The sequence below is a fragment of the Aythya marila genome, assembly GCF_965140915.1.
Source record: "Aythya marila genome assembly, chromosome: 1".
Lineage (NCBI taxonomy): Eukaryota > Metazoa > Chordata > Aves > Anseriformes > Anatidae > Aythya > Aythya marila.
The window spans coordinates 11,900,539-11,920,704 of NC_139042.1; the positions used below are offsets into that span (position 1 = coordinate 11,900,539).

Consider the following 20,166-nt stretch of genomic DNA (forward strand, 5'->3'; position numbering starts at 1 on the left):
GCAGGAACCACCCTGCACCAAGCCATGTAAATAGGAGGCCGCTGCCCTCCGTCTGTCCTGCCCCTGCAACTTTCTCCAGGGAGGCTTCATCCAAGCAGATGTGGCTCCAGGGTAGGTGTCTGAAGTAGTTGTCTGGCTGCCTTTACAGCTGGGGTAGACCAAGAGGCACCTTTAGGTTATGTCTCCCGACCCATTTCAGGCTTCTCTCAGATGAGCAGGACCATGCCCTATTTCCCACTCTGGGTGCAAGCCCAGGCTCCCTGCTCGCTGTCTGCCACCTGCACTGGAGCTGTTGAAGCAAGGAGAGAGCCACAGGAGATGCGGGACAGGGTACAAGGGAAATGCCAGCATCCCTCCCCAGCAGCCTCTTGCCTCACCTCCAGCCGCTTGGAGATGGAGCCCAGTTAGTGAGGAAAGCCTCTGGACGGATGAGAAATCCCTTCCTCAGGGCTGTTTTGCAGTGTGTCTCAGGTGATGCACAAGCTAGGTTTCACATCCTCGGTTAACGGCTTGAAGAGAGCAATTAAAATGTTGGATCATGTCACACGTGAATGGTCTGGGTCGATAGATACTTGCAAGCTCGTTGCTACTGCAGGGCTTTAGGAGCATATATGCAAACTGCTGTGCTGCAAGACTACACCAACCGATACTCCAGGAGCAAAAACACCCATGTGTTGTTTGTTAACCTGTGCTGGTAAGGAAACCAGGGCTCCAGGCAGTAGAAAAAAATCCCAGCTCTCTTGCTAAGAGGCAGGGAGAACTCCCAGAAGCTGCCAGATGCACATTTTCCTCACCCCCTCCTAAAATAGCACTGTAATTTTAATTTACCCAGGCGAACAAGCAGTTGACTAAACAGACATCAATTTTAAAATTCACATTAAGAAAAGAGACACTTGGGATAATTTTGATTGATTTACTTGGCAGAGTTTTGATAGCTACTGAAAAACATACTATTCATGTTTAGGTGAAAAATAAATGGAGTCAAATAAGTGTCACTGCATAGTACTAGGAGGTATATACAGCCACATGTAAAAATGCATAAACACAAACATTTCTGTACAGCAACTTCTCTTTTCAGTCTGTATAGCGAACACTGGTTTATAATATGGGGAAAATATAAAGCAGACATACATGCAACAAGGACATGACAGTTACATAGGTCCCACCTGCCTCCCGAGAGTTACAACAACAACATCAACAATAATAATAATAAAAGCCTTTTTCAGGGAAAAAAATTTGAAACCTGGAATGTTTTCATGTTGAGGTTTCCAGAGAGCTTCAGATTTCAAATATATCTGAAGTTGATTTAAAGGCTTGATTCAAAGCCCTGTGAAGGCAATGGAAAGACTCCATTGGTTTCAGTGAGCTTGGGGTCAGGCCCAGCTATTTCACCATGATCCCATTCTGCCCTCCCCCAAAATCCAAAGTTGAAGTCTGCAGATAAAAATAAACAATCGTATCATACAAAACTTTGTATATAGAATACAAAAGGTAACCATTGACTTTTTGTATAAAATACAACTTTTGATAGTATATTTATTTCACATATGTATAAATATAACCCAAATAATATGATTTTATTATTCCTACCAAAATATTATTACTTTTTGTTTTTGTTTTCGTTTTTGTTTTTTTTTTTTACAAAAGTTTACAAAACAAATAATTCTTTATATTTACAACCCAATACTGCGAAGAGTGCCCGGCTGATGATGAAAAATAGACTATAAGGGTAGTGCACTTAGCCATTGCAAAGAAAGAGAAACAAGGACGCTAACTCTGTTCAGACATGGGTGTTCTGAAGAAATGATACCGGATTCAAGTTTTGGTTCCAAGTGTCTTTCAAAAGCTCACATTTGAAATGTATCAGGCATCTTTATAGGACTGCAAATGGCCTCTACCTTGTTAAGTTTAATAAGACAGAATGACATTGTGATCCTGGGCATGGCCCTGACAGCCCAGTGCCTTCTCCACTGTAGGGTAAGGCCAACAGGACAAAGCTCAGCATTGAATCCAGCACTGGACAACAGCTTGAAGGCTTGGGACCTCGTCTGAACAATTTATTTTACATAATTTGAGGATCTGGAAAACAATCTGGTCTTAGTAGAGAAACCAGTGGTGGTTTTCTCGATGGCATGTGAGAGTAGCTGACATTACCAGCCTACCGTGCTCAGTGCTCATGATGAGAATAACTCAGCCTCAGCCTTAGTAGCATTGCAGTTGTCTGTTCGTACGAGAAATTCGGCAGTCACAGCTCATGGGGTGGTGTGCCTGTGCACAAGACAGATGAGCTGATCTTCCTTCCACGTTAAACTCCTGTAGCTATTATTTCAAGCCTAGTTTTGCACAAATTTATAGAGGACACATTTGTTAGACTGCATCTGTATCATCCCAAACTGACGTGGGTCGCCAGTGGCCTGAGCTGAAAAGCTGCTTGAAGACTTGGAAAAATTTGTACTGGCATATCAAAGGGGCTGCACACGCTCCAGTGAAAACTGGGGAGAAAAGGCAGCTTTCTGGGCAGCTGAGCCATTGTGCAATGCAGGGTTGTGCAACCATCACTAGCTGGGGCAGAAGGGACTCTTCAGCATGGTTTCTCATCCTTCTTGTGAACAACATGTCTGGGAATGAGCAGCATCACGGACCAGCCCACCTCAACCGGTAAGTCTAACTAAATGCCCATGTTACACCTTTCCCAGAGGTGCTGGCGCTTGTGCGTGTGACTGTGCTTCTTGAAGCATCACAAAAAAATTGTGCCCACGTGAAATGGCAAAGCAAAATGACTAGAAAAGCCTTATTAAAACCTCTCTTGAGAACTAGGTCAGTTAAGTGCAGAGGCTACTGTCAGATAGTCTTCTCATCCCTCTGCCACTAACAAGGACGAATAAAGCACTTGCATGGGGCAGAGCGCTGCCTCTTGGCGCTGCGGCATGTGAACGTAGGCATTGTCTTCCTTTGCCACATCTAGTTTTAGCTAATCCAGAGGAGGCTGTGAAACACGTCTCACCACATCATTTTAAAGAACTGCATTTTCATTTGGATTGCAAGATCTGTTCCCATCTATGAATTCTCCTGTCAGACTCACGGTGGAGCTGTATTATAGTGACATAGGACCTCCTTCTGATGTCCTTGCTAACAAGCCTGTAGAAGAAAATCTAACACAGTCAGGAATATTGTCTAGCAGTGAGGTCAAGTGGTGTGTAACAACCCATATCCTTACTACTCTGCTCTGTTAGCTTCCAAGGCAAAGTGGCTGCAAAATCTCCATGGCCCAGGTTAACTCCCTAACGCATAGAAATCGCTCAACGCAACGCTAACTGGGCCATCCCAAAATCCAGAACAGATGACTGACAGAAATATATCACCCAAACAGTTTCATTTACAAGCATGGATGAGGCTGAGTGGATACCACAAGTAACCCCGGTGGTTACAGCTGATGTGTCGCACGTGTGTGAGGGGTGTCATACGCATGCTATGCTCAAGGAGACTGTGGTGACCTGGGCCACTGGTGGACCCTTTTCAACTCCCCCCATGTAAAAAAGGAGAGCTACAGAAAGTGGGATGAAGCCAAAATGCTGTGCAATCAAGATGTGAGCCTCTCCCCAGACAGCAGGACTGGCATTTCTGCAGGGATGAGCCTTTCTAATAGAAGAGGACTGGGCTGAGCTACCTGACACATGCCATGGGTTAAGATGAAAATGAGGATAGCTGCTGTGGCTTAGCAGTGTGTATTTGCCCTCCTCTAAGCTGGACCGGGAAAGTAGCCTCTGAGGGTCAAATCACAAGCACCTTTCTCGTTTAATTTGTCCATTAAGTCACTAGTATTCCTGGGGTAGGGCAAGGTGGCAAAGCAAGGCTTCTGAGCTTTGGCATCGTTCTTCTCATTTTTCCCTCAGTGCCACACGTGGTTGTGCTGCTGACAGGAGGGCAGCCTCCTCTGGTACCGGCTGCAAGTGCTGGAGAAAGGCAGACAACAAAAACTAGAGCACACCGAGTTACGCACTGATGTCTGTCACACGATCGGCTTCCTTCTCGCCTTGGACAGGACCACTTACCATTTCATGTGGTACAAAACACAGAGGGTTTAAAACAAAAAAATTGGAAACACAAATGTGGGTTTGTATTACGTAGAAGTAAACAGTTTTTTGCAACACAATGAGATTTACACGGGGCCTGATCCTGTCAGGGCTGAGGAGTCCCAGGGCAGTTAAGGGCTGTGAAGACAGTGACTGAAGAGCTCTGGACCACTTGGGCTGTTACTTGCACCCACAAAAATGATGTCTCACAGCCCATACCACTGTCTGGGGCTTGCATTTGCAGGAAGTTAAACACATTTCGCCACACAGCACCCACGAGATGAGCTGATGTGTTTACCATGCACTGGGCACCAGCATGGGGAACAGACCCTTCACGTGTTCTCACTCCTTTGTGGCAGGCGTGAATATCACTTACATTATCATTTGATCGGGGGAGACATCAGTGTTGTTTCTTGAGCAACTCTTCAACCAGGGCAATCGCCCTATGTGGTATTTTAAAGGACAGCCCAGTTACTGGAGTGTAAATTAATAAAGCAGATTGTTGGCATCTAAAGAAAAAGCTAATGTCCTTACTGCTTCTTCATCGGTTTCACCCTCAGTACTGTCACTTACGAGTGGTTCCCCAAAATTTCATCAAGGTTGATGTCTTTCATCCAGTCATCGTTACCAGGTTCCGTTTTCAGTAAAGAATCTATAAAGTCTGAGTCACTGTTGAGTGCAGGCCCTATACTGTCACCCTGCTGGTTCAGAAAGTCAAACGCTAGGTCATTACCGTGGTCGCCTCCTTGGTAAGCCCGAGAGTTTTGGTTGGTAGACGTGAAACTGGTAGACGGCAGAGATGATGGTGGTGTCATGCTTGTTCCTGGCTGATTCAGGGTAGGCACAGTCTGTCCTCTGAGCTGGTTAGGTCTTATACTTAGGCCTCGTAGTGAACCAGCTGATTGTCCATTTAGAGTCTGGTGCATTTGGTTTAGGGGAGGCCTCATTTGGACTCCTGCTGTTAACTGATTAGGAGGTGCCAACGCACGCTGAGGAAAATGGGGGTTGCCCATGTTGCGTTGCAAAGACTGGTTGGGGTACGGAGTGCCCGTGGGGAAACGGACCCCTGCAGGTTTCAGCGTGTCCTGCTGCTTCACAGCAGCTTCTTGCGGGGCCCAGTTCTGAGCAGTGGCGGTAGCTGTGATCATCACATTGGCCGGTCTCTGCACGGGGATACCCGTGGCTCCGTGGTTCAAACTGGGTCTCGCTTGCTGCGAGTTGACCACCGACCCAGTCCCAAAAGTAGCTACGTTGTTCCCCTGCGTCATGGTTTGCTGTCGAGACATCAGGGGGTTGTTCTGACTGGGCAGGACTTGATTTTGGTTTCTGTGTGGCTGCATTTGGTTCATTCCTGAAGTCACGTTGTATGCGCTCGGTTGGTTGCAGGGAAGGTTCCCGTAGCAGCCCATACTCCGAGCGGCAGGGACAGAAGGCATCCGGGTCCCAGCAGGGGTGGACAGGAGGCTGGAGTTCTGGGGCATGATGCTATGTGTTGAAATTGGGTTTGATAAGGACATGCTGGAGCTCATGCTCACAGCTGGTGAGCCACCTGGAAAGAAGAAAACAAAAGTGTTAAAACAAACAGTGCATTGATGCATGGTGTCATTCAAATCCCTACAGGTTAAAAATTCAGAATGTCTTGAACAAGATACCTTGCTCTGAAGCATTTTCTGCACATAAACATCATATTTTGTGCATCAGCAAGCTGGAACTATGAGTCAGCAGTACCACTTATCTATGTTTTGTGGCCAGTGCTGCCCAGTGGAGGATCTTCCTCTACCAGCAAAACACAAGAAGAGAGGTTTCCTTTCTCTTCAGCCACCAAACCGCAACACAAGCTCACTTCTGTGGCAAATGTGTAGCTATGTAGTATCTGTTTTAAGGCTACAGTAAGTCATTTGTGCAATCTTGGCAGATTGCTTATGCACTTCAAGGGTCTGAATTAATCCCAGGCCTCACGGTCTGGTTGAAGAAGACCAAACATTTTCTAGATGTAGATGTAGATCTAGATCTAGATGTCACTTTGGAGAATCCCCCTCTCCATATGACCACCTGCTTCACAGCTTAAATTCCTTTAGAATCACAGAATCATTAAGGTTGGAAGAGATCTTCAAAATCATCTGGTCCAACCATCCTCCTACCACCAATGTCACCCACTGAACCATGTCCCCAAGCACCACCTAAAACCTTTCCTTGAACACCCCCAGGGACGGTGACTCCACCACCTCCCTGAGCAACCCGATCGAATGCCTGACTGCTCTTTCTGAGCAGAAATGTCTCCTCATTTCCAACCTGAACCTCCCCTGGCACAACTTGAGGCCATTCCCTCTGGTCCTATCATTGGTTACCTGTGAGAAGAGGCTGACCGCCAGCTCCCCACAGCTTCCTTTCAGGTACCTGTAGAGAGCAATGAGGTCTGCCCTGAGCCTCCTCTTCCCCAGACCAAACACCCCCAGTTCCCTCAGCTCCTCACAAGACTTGTGCTCCAGGCCCTTCACCAGCTTCGTAGCCCTGCTGTGGACACGCTCCAGGGCCTCAATGTCCTTCTTGTACTGAGGGGCCCAAAACTGAACACAGTACTCAAGGTGTGGCCTCACCAGAGCAGAATACAGGGGGACAATCACATCCTTGTCCTGCTGGCTACACTATTCCTAGTACAAGCCAGGATGCCGCTGGCCTTCTTGACCACAAAATCCTACAAGAAGTGCTGCTAGAAGTCAAATTCAAGGCAAACAAAAGGAGATAATTCTTCACACAACATGTGGGTCAGCTGAGGAATTCTTTGCTACGTGGTGCTGTATGAGCTAAATGCTGAGCTGGTTCCCAAAGTGTGGGAAAAGCTGACAAATGGGGCTTGCCACCAAGTTGTCTTCACATTTCAGTAATTCCACGAGCCTCTTCCAGAGGAGGGACGGAGGAGGTTTAACTACATACAGAGCTGGAGCTTTGCTATTTTCTATACAGCAGATAGTTGCAATTTTGTGGGACACTGCCTTAGTTCTCCTTATACCACAAACCCAGGCTGAATTTGACTAACTTCAACTTCATCATCCAATCTAATTACCTATTAGTCTGTTTGATTATTTTTATCTCTCAGTCCGTCACCAAACCCTTCTTACTGTGCAGGTGCTTAAAGACTGTGGCTGTCTGCAGCATTCTCCAGATACATCAGTCTCAATGTGTGGCATGTTTCTCAGTCCTTCACTCATTCTTAGCTCTTTTCAGAACTTGCCAGTTTTCAGCATTTGATTTCAAGGCTGTACATCACAGCTACCCACAGTATTTAATGGCTCTTGCACAACTCCAACATGGATGTAAAGTAAGCTCATTTTTTCTTGTTCAGCATGACCTCAGACTGCCCTTTCGGCTGTAATCACACAGCCTGTTTGCAGTGATATTTGGAGACCTACCAGCCATTTCCTTATGTGCCATGTTAATTTTGTATCATTCTTTTTGTTTTTGTTTTATTTTTGTTTTTGTTTTTGTTTTTGTTTTTGTTTTAATCAAAATACACAGTACCAAGTCAGATGCTTAAAGCACACTACCCAAACAACTATTACCTTCATCATCCAAAGTTTTGCCTTCATTAAAAAAAAAACAAAAAACAAAAAACATGCTACTTTGAAAAGATGTCTTTTACATAAATCCACAAGGCCTGACATCAATTATATTCCCTTCCTAAATCCTTTATTATATAGGCTATATTAGCTCCCCAGTATTTTTGCTGAGCTCTGCATTAGGTCATTACAGTATCAATTACCTACTTACTCTTTTAATTTTTGTTGTGGCTTTAGCTTTCTTCGTTGGAGTTTCAAGACTAAATAGAAAGTGACATTAAGAATTTGGAGAACCTCTCAGCCAGCTCTTTCAAAACTCTTGAACACAAATCATGTACATGCATATTTAAAAAGTCTATGTTTAGTAACAGCTGTTTAATATACTGTTCCTGTTGAAATTTCACCATAATGATGTTCAGTTCCCTCAGACTGGAACTGAAGAAAAAATTATCATATATTTCTGCCGTTTTTGCATTATTTTTATACGTATGCTATTTCTGTTTAGTAATAGAAGCAAAAGGTTCCTTGTTTCTTTAACTACTTGAAAATAATTTGCTCCCAATTCAATATTAACACTGAGTGTGACTTCACAACCACAGTTACTTAATCCAAGTCAATATAAACATAGCTACCTAAACTGAGAAGCTCACCTTAGGCAGGCTCACCTGAAGGCAGGCTCAGAAGCTGGCTCCAAGCAGGAGCTACTTATTTATAAATAACCTACTGAGATTGTCCCTGCTGATCTAAAATCCAAATACAACCCCAGAGCTGCTCAGCCCCTGGGACAGGATTTGCCCTGAGGAACCCACCATTGGATTCTCCCCTGGGTCCTAGGCTGCTGCTGGGGACCTACCTGATGACTGAACTGAGCTCTGGAAATGGAGAAAATCAGTGCTAAGCAGCTAACCTCACAATTAGCCTCATCTTTGGCTTTGTTAGTTGGTTGTACATTGCTCTGTTTCTTTGAAATGCTGTCACGCTTCTTTGTAGGGGTGATAGGGATCGGTGCCCTCATCCTTTGCTGCCTCAGGCTGGTAGTGAGGTGGAGGAGTGGCACAGAAACCAGTGGTGTTCCCAAAGATCTGGAACAGGGTCTGGGGAGATCCAGTCCTCTCCCCACAGCTGAACTGAAACAGCTGCAACACGTCTGAGGGGTCACTTCACTTGCCACTGGGATGAAGCCCTCTCGGGGTGCCCCTCCCAGCCATGGGGCAGCCCCAGGAGCTGGCATCGCACTCCTGGTGCAAATGCCACGCACTTTAAAGGGCACGAGTGGCTGGGACACGGGTTGTACATGTTGTGCAAAAGACGAAGTTTCCTCTTTCTTTGTATTCCTATTTTTATCCTTTTTATTTTTAACACAAATACTTTCCGTCCTGATTTCTTCCAGATGGGAAGACGTTTCTTCCCCAGCAGTGCTGTGTACAGCAGCTGGACACCCCGGGCTGTGGCGATTCTGCAAAACTCCTTCACTGTCCGATCCACCTGCTAGCATCACGGGGGGTTATTGCTGTCACCTGGCACTACAGGGAAAAGCATAGAGGACTAAAATGCTTAACCATGTGTCTCCAGGCCCCTCCGGTATTTTAGTTAACTTTGTTTTTCTTCTTCCCCGACCTGAGCAAAGCTATTCCCAGAAAAAGGGAACAGATTCCCTGCTGTTTCTCCCTTATGCAAGAGTTTCCTAATCACTCTGTCTGGTAGCTCTGCTGCGAGCTCCCAGCACAGCCCTTTCTCCCAGGCTCGCCCAAAAAGCTGCTCTCCTGCCTGGGCATACTCAGTGGGGAGTTGCGATTTGAATGGGCAAGAACTGCCAATCCCACATGTCACAAACCCAGTAGATGTGACTCCAAATACCATGAGGCTGGCAAAGAGTCCATCAGATTTAGAAGAAGGAGAGCAACATAACAATGGAGATCTACTTATGTTGGAGCCTTTAACAGATGTGGCTGCAGTCATTTCCATTTTCTCTCTGTATTGTTTTTTAAGCAAAAGCCAAGAATCTCAGTTAATCATCTGATTCCAGGAATGAGCTTTTAAACAACACGTCAAATCACAGGATTCCCCAGCAAACTGCCAGTGTTGTCAAGGCATTTGGTTTAATAGCACTGGAGGTATGAAGCCAGCAAACGGGGCTCGCTGTCCCCTGTGGCATTGTCCTCTCCGTGGGTTGTTACCCTGGCATCAGTGATGCTTGTGCAAGTTTACTGAGATGGGAAACACCCAGACCCATCAGAAAGCAACTCTTTCCAGACTGCAGCAAGCTTGTCACTGCTGGGATGTGCAGACAGCAGTCACTGAATGTGGCCTGAGCAGCCCAGCCCTTCCACATATACACGGGCTGTTGGTGCCGTAGCCAGCAGCTTGGGCAGGGGTGGCATGGGAGCCAGCTGCAGTTGGGAACCCATTGAAAACAAAACAAGGTGAAAACATTCTGCTACAAAGGACAGGTAGGAAGGAATTGCTCAGATCCCTGCAGAATTTGCACAGCCAACAGTTACAGAAAAACAAACAAACCAAAACCTCTTTTTTTCCCTCAGTGTGTTGTATACAAACAACACTAGAAGGCAAAGGATCCCTTTATATTTAAATGCCCAGACACTTTGCAGGATAAAGAACATCCTCTGATCCCATCTGCTGCATTCCCAAGACCCTCTCTCTTTTTCCAGAAATTTTTCCTTACTCTTCCTTTGCACTCTGAGCAGCCTGCAGCTAACCAGCAAGGTGAGCAGCATGAAAAGCCAAGAATGCAGTCCTGTCCAAGTAGGCTCTCCAAGGAGCTGAGGAGGTGAAACTAAAGCCCTGTCCTGAGTTGCTAGGAGTTTTCTGCCCTGGGCAGTTGTGGCTGAAAGCAGGGGCTTTCACCCTACTGGTTGACTGGCCTGTTGAAATGCTGCTTGTAGAGCAGCACTGAGGCCACACCATGGCATATTAAAAAAAAATGAATCAAAAGTTCGGATGGTCACTGGTTGCCTATGGTGGTGACACAGGAAATACTTAAACATCAGTATAGGGGTCCTCGTGCTGTACGTGATCTACCATTTGAAGGGAGGCATGTTCCTCATCTTACTCTCTGAAGCAAGATGTACCATGTACGTGAAACATCTGGATGGAGCGAGGCTGCACATTCACAAAGACACCTCTATATCAAGTGTCTGGGTGCACATCAGCCCCAGGCAGTGCTAAAGGGATGAGCACCACCCTCTCCTTCCCTGTGCCTGAGAGGTGCAGTGTCAGCCCTGATGACCCACCAGCTGCTTCTCCAGCCCATCCATCTCAGTGGTGGGGGCAGTAAGGCAAACAGCATGGGAGCAGCAGCCAGCACTCACTGCACTGATACCTAGAAAATCAACCCCCTGTTATCAGCACATGCTCAGCTTTTCTGCATGGTCCTGCAACTGGAAGGAAGGAAAGAGTTTCATTTAGCAGATGGGCACTTACCAGGATATTGGTTTGCTTGTTGCATATTGACCACGTTCCTTCTTTGGTCTTTATAATCCGGTGGCGGTCGCGTCAAGTGTCTGTTCAGCTGATCTTGTGGAGTGATTTTCTCCTAGAGGATGAAAGTAGAAATAGATTCATTTGCTTTTCTTTATTTTTTTCCCGGCTCTGTGTTTTACCTGCCTCTTTCTTTTCTCAGTATGTACAAGCTGAAGTGTTTCTTCCCTTTATCCTCTCTGGTCCACGGGAGAGGATTTCAGTGGCATCTGCAAACCTGTGCCGTCACACACTGAAGCCTGTATGGAAATCTTTCTGCTGATTGTCTTGTGTTTGAGCCTGTTCTAGCTTTCTTTAAAATCTCTGAGAGCTGCTCAGCCTCTGAGAACATCGGCCATGTCTGCACAGCAGTACAAAGTCTCACATCTCGCATCCGCACCATCCTGCTCCCCTTACTTATCAGACAGAGGGGATGATGGTTCCCCATGGCTCCCTCCCCGCCTGTGCAGCTGGGTTTGCTTACAGAGAAAAACAGAGAGCACAGAGGCAGAGCAAACACCCAGGTCCAACCCAAACATGCAGCCGGGATGCAGCTGGAGAGCGCGAGGACCAGACCTGCAAGGACCACATCTGCCCCTTGGCTGCGTCAATATTCACCAGCCCATTCCACCCAGGCTGACCAGCTGATGTGCACAGCTGGCAAAGAGGATTTCAGGGATTTCAGCTTGCCATTAAACATGCTTTGTCCCATCCCTCCCTCTTTTTCTTCTTCCTACATTGGAGGAGCTGCCACAAAAATCAACAAAACCCATTCCTTTGTCATCCCTCATATCTTTCCTCACCAGGGATGCTGGCAGGAGACATGGCCAGGGTTTGGCAAGGACTGTGCTGGGATGGTTGTTGTTCATACCACTCACCACTGCCCTGTGCTTCCCTATACATGTACACAGCACTGTCTTACCTCTTACACCAGGAGTACAAACACTGGGGAAAGGGCAGTGCGAAAAGAAAGCTGAAAAGGCCAAGTAGTAGGGGACATTTTTAGTTTTGGGCCTGCAGCAGCACATGTCCAGTGAAGAAAAGATAGAAACCCAAGCCATGATCCCTTCCAACTCAAACCGTTCTGTGATTAAGTGTGGGCACTGGAGTCAGCAGCATGAGGTGAAGCCGTTCCTGTTCCTGGACCCTGACGCTGTGACTTGGTGTCTGCAGTGTTACTGCCCAAGGACTTCTTGGTGAGGCGGCACCCAGAGTAGCTCTGGGCTCCCCAGTACAACAGGGACAGGGATTTAGGGCCACCAAGATGATAAAGGCACTGGAGCACTTCTGTGAGAAGAGGCTGAGAGAGATGGGGCTGCTCAGCCTGGAGAAGAGGAGGCTCAGGGGGATCTCATCAGTGTCTGTGAACACCTGAAGGGAGGGAGCACAGAGGATGGGGCCAGGCTCTTGTCAGTGGTGCCCAGTGCCAGGGCAAGAGGCAATGGACACAAACTGGCACACAGGAGGCTCCCTCTGACCACCAGGCACCACTTCTGTGCTGGGTGGGTGATGGAGCCCTGGCACAGGCTGCCCAGAGGCTGTGGGGTCTCCCTCCCTCAAAATCTCCTTGCCGTGGCCCCAGGCGGCCTGCTCTGGGTGTCCCTGCTTGAGCAGGGGTTGGACCAGATGGACCCAGAGGTCCCTTCCCACCTGAATTAATCTGGGATTCTGGGATTATGATTTTGCAATATGAGGCACCATGGCAGGAAAACGTGACTCTGACCACCTCAGTCACTAATTTGTCACATTGCTGGTGTGTATGTGCCTCCTGGTGTCATGCTTACTGGTCACGCTTCACCCACTTCTCTGCAGCCCACTGGGCCTGTGCTTTGTGCTTGGAGGGCTGAAGAAGTTGTTGAGGAAGCCATCTCAAAGGCTCTCCCCCAGGTGCACCCCAGCCTGGGCAGGAAGGGAAATGACATTTCCACATGGGCAGAGGCCGAGGGCATCCAGTGAACCACCAGCAGGTGCAACCCGTGCCTGTATTTGCCTCAGGGAACTTGGAGTTGCCTGAACATCAAACCAGCCCATCCATGTGGAAGAGCCTGGCAGGTGTCTGAAGCCGATCAGAGTCATTCAGGTGCCCGAAACAGCACACAAGTGGACTCTCTTGTGATTTATTTTTTTTTTCTTTTGCCAGGGGCTCTTAAAAAAGCAGAGGGAAGAGCCTTTCTTGTGGTACTTAGGCATTTCCCTAACACATTCTGGGAGTGAGTGGCCTGATTAAGATTTATAGGGCTTGTATCAACATAGCAGCCAGCCCAAACCCTTGCAAAGAAGAAAGGCAGGTTAACTTCCAGGAAATCCCTGTGATACCTGCAAAAACTACAGCTCGGCTTTGTGTGTATTTCTATGTCCACAACACAAAAGCAGATGCAAACTGATCTAAAAATCTCATTCTGTAGAGCTATTTTAATTTCTTTTTAGCTTTTACTTATTTTTTAAAATAGCTATATGAGCAATTACATTTTCATTCTGATAAAAATTCTGCAGAAAACTGCAGCACAGAGGTGACTTGACACTTCAGTTCTTTTCTGCATAAATTAAAAAGCCAACAAATATTTCCTTTATAGGGCAAATGAAGTCCTTAACTTCAAACTCGAGCTTTTTAAATTGTATTTTTGGAATGGAAATACATTTGTAAACAACGAGATATTATCTATAAAATCTGAATCATTTCTGCTTTGAAAACATCCACATAAAACCATGGATGTTTTTCCATTTCTGTGTTCTTTAATTATTCAACATCATTCACTAAGTATGCCAGTATTTCTGAACTTATGTTTTTATAGAGAAAAGAAAGTTTGGATTCAAAATACCAGGCCAGCATGATAGGGTCTACCCTGTAGGCTGTCCTACATAAGCCATAACCTGGGGGTCTGCTGCCACTGCAGCCTGGGGGACGCAAAGTAGGTGGCAGTGTCACCTCCATCCTTCTCCAGCATCCTCCCTGCAGCCCTTCCCTAGCTGCAGCAGGTCACAAGTGTTACTTTCTGCTTGCCCAAAGGACGTGAGAGGCTCTGCTCCTCTAGGACTTTTCTTCTCCATGCTTTGGCAAGCAGAACTATGGAGGAATGGTGAAGATGAGTGTGCACAGAGCATGTGATACTGTTTTGGGCAGATGGTCCCACTGCACTGCTGATGGGTCATGAAGCACCTTCAGCGGACTCAGTTTGTGTGATATCAATAGCAGTGCTATTTTCGTGAAACAAAACTAGTGAGTTATAGCATTTATCTTTCCCAACAAGATCATGCCTCAGAAAATGACTAGGAACTCCCAATTGCTCTCTCAGATACCGAGGGACAGAGAAGAACTGGTTACAAATATCTGGAAATGCATAAAGAGAAACGGAGAAAGGAAGACTCATGGACGATCCCAGCCAAGCACACAATTTTGTCTTGAACACTAAAATCAGTGTACCCAATCTTTGTTTACACACAAGCACTTCATACCATGCTGCCTAGGTTGCAGGGCCTGTAAGTCAGCTTTCTTCTGTGGTCAAAGCAGTGTCACAGTGCATCTTAGCTTACCTTACTTGAGAAACAACTGAAAATATTCATACGCCTTGAATTTAGCATATGCTTATACTGTTCTTATAATGAAGCAACAGTAGCTCAGATACTTGAGTTGTTTCACATAAACCCAAGTAGGTTTCAAAAGGGCTTAGCAAAGTGCTGAAAAATATGAGGCACACTCTAAAAGGTCTAGGCTTTGCCAAAATGACCTCAAAGTCTTGTGGGCTTTCTTCTCCCTGTCTTAGCTTTCTTTTCTATTGTTTCCATGAAAATCATGAAAATCTTTTTTTTTTTTTTTTTCCCCTATAAAATAAGGGATTGGAAAACTTACAGCTTCTGCCAACATCTGCTGCTGTAGAAGGAGTTGTTTTTGCTCCATCATTTGCCGTTGCAGAGCCTGTTTCTTTTCCATCAGTTGCTGATTCAACATTGATTGCTGGGATGAGTTCATGTAACCACTTCCAGTGTTTGGATTTGAGCAAGAACTGGAGCTTGGAGTGGGGCCAGATCCCTGGCCTACCACAGAGTGTTGATCCTGAAACAGAAGAAATGGCTTGTGAAGGATGAAAATAATAACAAGCATCAAGAAAAGGAAATAAACCTTTTTATGCAATTTGCTCAAGTACAGGACACAGCCCACAGACGCTCAGGACAAGTGACCGACACAAAGGCTTCGACAAAATAAGAAAGTGATGGGGTAACTTTATCGCTCGTGGAAGACTTTGAAAACTTGCCAGGTGGTTCCAGTGGCAAACCTCAGCGTTGTACCAGGAGCTTGGGAAACGCTAACAGAAGTAACTGAGCCGTCCTGGGGACCTTTCCGGAAACTTCCACTGGGCCGCATGGCAGGCTGTTTGACCACAAGGGAACAAACTCTGCATCTGCTGGCTCCTACCATCTGGTGAGCAGCAGCAAGGATTGTTTAGAGCCTCGTTGCTGGAAGAGCCTCGTTGCTGGAAGTGACATCTATTGTTAGAAAACACAGGAGTCACAAGCTGTGACTTTGCGGTGTGGCGAGTGGTGCTGTTTCCATTTGTCCCTTCACCTCCCTCATAAGAGCAATCACTGAGAGATTGCTAATTGTATCCCATTAGCACAGGGTTCAATAAATGGGCTTAGAGCTTGCCAGCTTCCTTGGTAAAACAAATGTGTAACTGGACGAGTCTTTAAAGAAGGTATTAGGGTCTCCCCAGTCTTTGCTATGGACCTAGATCTGCTTCCTCCTCCCCATGGGCAGCTTCATGAGGAAGGGATGGCAAAAAGTTATCACAGGAGGCAATGGGGAAGGTACTTGGGAACTCCAGACCATGAACATCCTGGATCCAAACAGACCTGGGATGACAATATGCTGTTCATTTTCTTTCACCCGTGGTTTCTCTTGGCACAATATGTTTTCTGTCTACTTGCTCCACCAGGGTTTGGTACTTGGACCTTCACCGCATGTGGGAAAGAGCTTTCTCAGTCCGCACACAAGAATGTGTTAGCCCATAAAAACATTCAGCCTGTGTTGGCTGTCACTCAGCAGTCAGATATTTCTTAGCTGCCCAGCTGCACAGAAAATAGCAGAGATTGGGGAGATCACGACAGTTTAGAGAAACATTGTTTTTCTGGCTGCTTTGGTGCAATTCCCTGTAGGAACCCCACTGCTGGATCCTGTCCAACCTACCAGCCAGCAGTACAATTGTCCCAGAGCTCAGGAATCGAAGAAAACTGCAGTTTGGTGCTGCCTGGAAGGCCCCAGCTCAGTCTCAAGGAGCGGTCCCAGCATCTGGGCACTACCTTGGGGAAGCTCTGCTCCAAGGCCATTGCCTCCCAAGGCACCCAAGGAAATTAGGACTGGCCGGGCAGCCTACCCATACCCTAAAGACCACGGGGCACCGATGCAGATCGCTCTGAAAACCCTTGGGAAGCTCATTTCTGTGCCTTAGTTTTTGCTCAGTGCCTTCAGCACACAGACGCACCCCCTCACACACAGTAACATGCACACTGCAAACTAATCCAACTTATCTTTATACCATCTGGCATGGAAGAAACACAGCGATTGTTATGGTTATTTCTATCTTAAAATAATTCCGTGGCTTTTAGATGGGGCCGCACGAGTGCATAGCTAGCTAGATAAAAGTATTCGACGTCTCTTAACGAAATAAAAACCATGACTTTCTGCTGGAGCCACCTGCAGCCCCCAAGGCAGTGTTACAAACCCACCCTCGAAAATTTATTGGGCTCTTACACAATTATATCCCGCACACTTTCCTTCAGTTCCAGAAGGAATCCAGGACTGCTCGGCATTGCCACATTTTTCAGCCCTTATGTTAGCTGCAAGATAGAAAATACCTCCTCTCAACAGACCTGCTTGCCAAGTTGTTGCGCAAACTTTTTTGTCTTTCTTAAAATATTTTGAAAAGAAAAATATGTTACAATAAATTGGCTTTGACTCCTATATTCAAATGACACTCTAGCTTGAACCCGGCCACATGTTACATCCATTAATAGGTTTCATCTGCTGTGCTTTTGCACAGATAATGCAGGCTCCACCAAATGCGCCTTCGTAGTCCAGCCTAAAAAAAAAATCAGCAACAGAGCCCAACCTTCTCTCTCTCCCTCATCCCCTGCCAGCTCATGTGAGCTGTGGGAAGGGACTTTGTTTTCAGATAAACTGGGCAGTGTCCATTCACACTACCTATAAAAGAAAGCTTTTCTCTAACAGCAACTGGCGCAAAGCTCTGGCTGCTTGGCAAAAGGGCCCTGAGAAAACAGTATAAATCGAGAACTTGGAGCCAGTTTGTTTTTTTGCATTCAGTCCTTTCTCTGCTGTTTGTGAAATGTCAGCGTGAGCCTGTGAGGCTGTGGTGTGATCCTCGTCTGCTCTTCTGTAGCAGTGATGAGGCAGGAGAGGGCAGAACAGCTCTGGGGGCTAGCTGTGTGCCAGCATCCCCCTTCCCACACCTTGCTCTGCCCCTCACTCACATCCCCACGGACCTGAAGGCATCCCTGACATGCCACCAGTGACATGGCACTCTGCCCCTGTGCCTGGACAAAGCATGCTACCCTCCATGCAAGGGAAAAGCAGATTGGGGTTGCAGCTACCGTGCTCTCACCAAACCATGCCATCCCACACCATAGCCTGCTCTGCTACAGCTCCATGCCTCTGAGGTTGCCCCCACGTCCCTGGTGCTGGGGTACAGCCACAGCAGTGCTCGGGGTGCCAAGGCAGAGCCCTCCCTGGTGTTACTGCGAGGTACAGGAGCAAGGAGAAGCAGGAAGAGCAGCAGGGGCAGTGAAAGCACTGCAGAGCTGGTAGCACAACTGGGGGTTTGTCTGCAAGCATCACAAAGAACATTTTGCTCAAATGTTTAAATTAGCAGTAAATCAAAACATTGAAAACTGGGTTTGCTTCTCACTTTCCCTGATGCAGCTGACTTGTATTTATACAAACATTTATCCCTTTCCTTTCCTTTCCTTTCCTTTCCTTTCCTTTCCTTTCCTTTCCTTTCCTTTCCTTTCCTTTCCTTTCCTTTCCTTTCCTTTCCTTTCCTTTCCTTTCCTTTCCTTTCCTTTCCTTTCCTTTCCTTTCCTTTCCTTTCCTTTCCTTTCCTTTCCTTTCCTTTCCTTTCCTTTCCTTTCCTTTCCTTTCCCTTCCCTTCCCTTCCCTTCCCTTCCCTTCCCTTCCCTTCCCTTCTGGATTCAAGAAACGAGGAATTAAAAGAAAAAAAAGCGACAGGCTCCGAATTATTCACCGAAGCCCACTCACTGACTGCTGTGTGCCTCACCAAGAGCTGCTTCCCCAGCACTTCCCAGGGGAGGAGCTGGGTGAATTTGTGTCCACCCAGTGACCCGTCCTTTGCCTTTTGTTCCTCTGTGAGCCCCTGGTGTGCACCTCCCCTGCTTCTGCTGGCATCCTCCTTCCCACAGCCCAAAATTCAGCTTCTCCAGCGGCTCCCAGGGCCGAGCTCAGAGCAGTACCACGCTTACACAGAAAAAAAAAAAAATAAATCTCTGAGCCATCTCTTTTCTGCTGCATCTCGTGCACACACAGACACCCTTCTGCAAAGTGCTGGGCTTTCCATGGACGTCTCGACCCCAGGTACCATGTCCTGGCCTCAGACAGGGAAACCAAACAGCGGCAGGGCCGTGGCAGGCTGCCTGCAGAGTAAGAGCTCTTTCAGCTCTACTGAGAAAAAAAAAAAAAGCAAGAGCGTTTTCTTATTTTTAGGAATAACTCCCACTCGGGACTGGAATGCAGAGGGCTGCTTCCCGCGCCAGGGTACGCTGCGAGAGCCCCAGGCAGCTCCCGAGGTTGGGGCGATTTGCAACAGCTGAGGATCTCGTTTACGTATCGGGGCTGGAAATAACACAGACCGGGCAGAAATGCAGCCAGCCTGATTCTGCCTTGCCTCATTGCTTGTTCGGTATCTCTCCGAGCACCTCGGGCTCGTTCATCCTTTTTCCATACGGGCACGTAACAGCACCAAAGTGCATCTCCTCTGAGCTGAGCTCTCTGACTTCCATCAGATTCCCCCAAAATGCCTTCCAGAGCCCTCCCTTCACTACAGAGAGGGACCAGGCTGTATAATTAGGCTCTAGGTGCCTAATTTAGACAACCAAGCTAGGAGCCCAAATTAGATGATAGGAACATTCCCTGACACTCCTAATTTTAGATGCCTGTAGTCACACCTAAGTGAGATGCCTGGCAGAGCGGGTGTGAACAACCAAGCACTGGTGAACTGCTTTTTAAGGATGCTGTACAGAATGACCCAAAAGCCTTTTGAGTTAATCACGCAGAAGGCATTGTTACAGGTTGAATTTCATCTAATACCCTGCCAGAGAGGGCTTTACGGTTTCTAGTAAAATCACAGTCATACGTGTATTTGAGCCTCTCAGTTAGCCAAAATTAGAGGAAATAGCATTTGGAAAAAAACTGAAAATTGCAAGATCCCAAGACCTGTTTTTCTATGTCCAATATCTAGAGATACAGCTGGGTGAGGAGTGCAAAATATTTCCATTAAGTAATTTTGTGGAGTGTTTATAAGAAGCTGGCTCAGCCACATGAGGCCATCTCCTGTGTTTTTCTCCTCGGACCATCTGAGCTCTCAGGACAAATACACTCAGGGCCAACCATGTTTTCAAGGCACATGCACGAGGAATCATGGACACCAGCGCTGGCAATTTCACAAGCCCAGGCTATCTGCCAGAAATACTTGTGCCTTCATCCAACCAGGGAAAAGAAGCACATGCTGTGTCAGTCCTCCAAACAGTGGAGCTCAAAGAGGAATCGTGGGCCTATCGCCCCAGATGCTGCGACGCTGGAAAAGATCGTGACAGTGGGGAGCCCGTGCCTCGTTTTTGCAGCTTCAGTGAAGTGACAAGGCTGGGGGACACCTCCAGCAGGCACCCAGCTTGCAGAAGGAGATGTTCTTCAGCACAGCCAGCTGCTGGGACAGCCAGACAGCCACGCTTTTTAAAAGGGCAGGGTTTTCTGACTCACCGAAAGGGAGGTGGGTCACCACGTGGGGCTGCCCCAAACAACTGCCACCAAGTTGCAC

At 47.0% G+C, this 20,166-nt stretch overlaps 1 protein-coding gene across 1 annotated transcript in view; it reads right to left on the minus strand.

Annotated features, from left to right (window-relative positions):
* Positions 1-905: 905 nt before the first annotated feature.
* The window catches only part of MAML2 (mastermind like transcriptional coactivator 2), a 207,149-nt gene continuing 187,888 nt past the window's right edge, over positions 906-20,166 (minus strand). Inside the window, exons 3-5 of the mRNA XM_082762360.1 lie at positions 14,955-15,158; positions 11,072-11,183; positions 906-5,622 (exon numbers count right to left, since the gene is read on the minus strand). Of these exons, the coding sequence (XP_082618486.1) occupies positions 4,643-5,622; positions 11,072-11,183; positions 14,955-15,158 (1,296 nt within the window). The 3' untranslated portion in view covers positions 906-4,642. The remainder of the gene's footprint in view (positions 5,623-11,071; positions 11,184-14,954; positions 15,159-20,166) is intronic.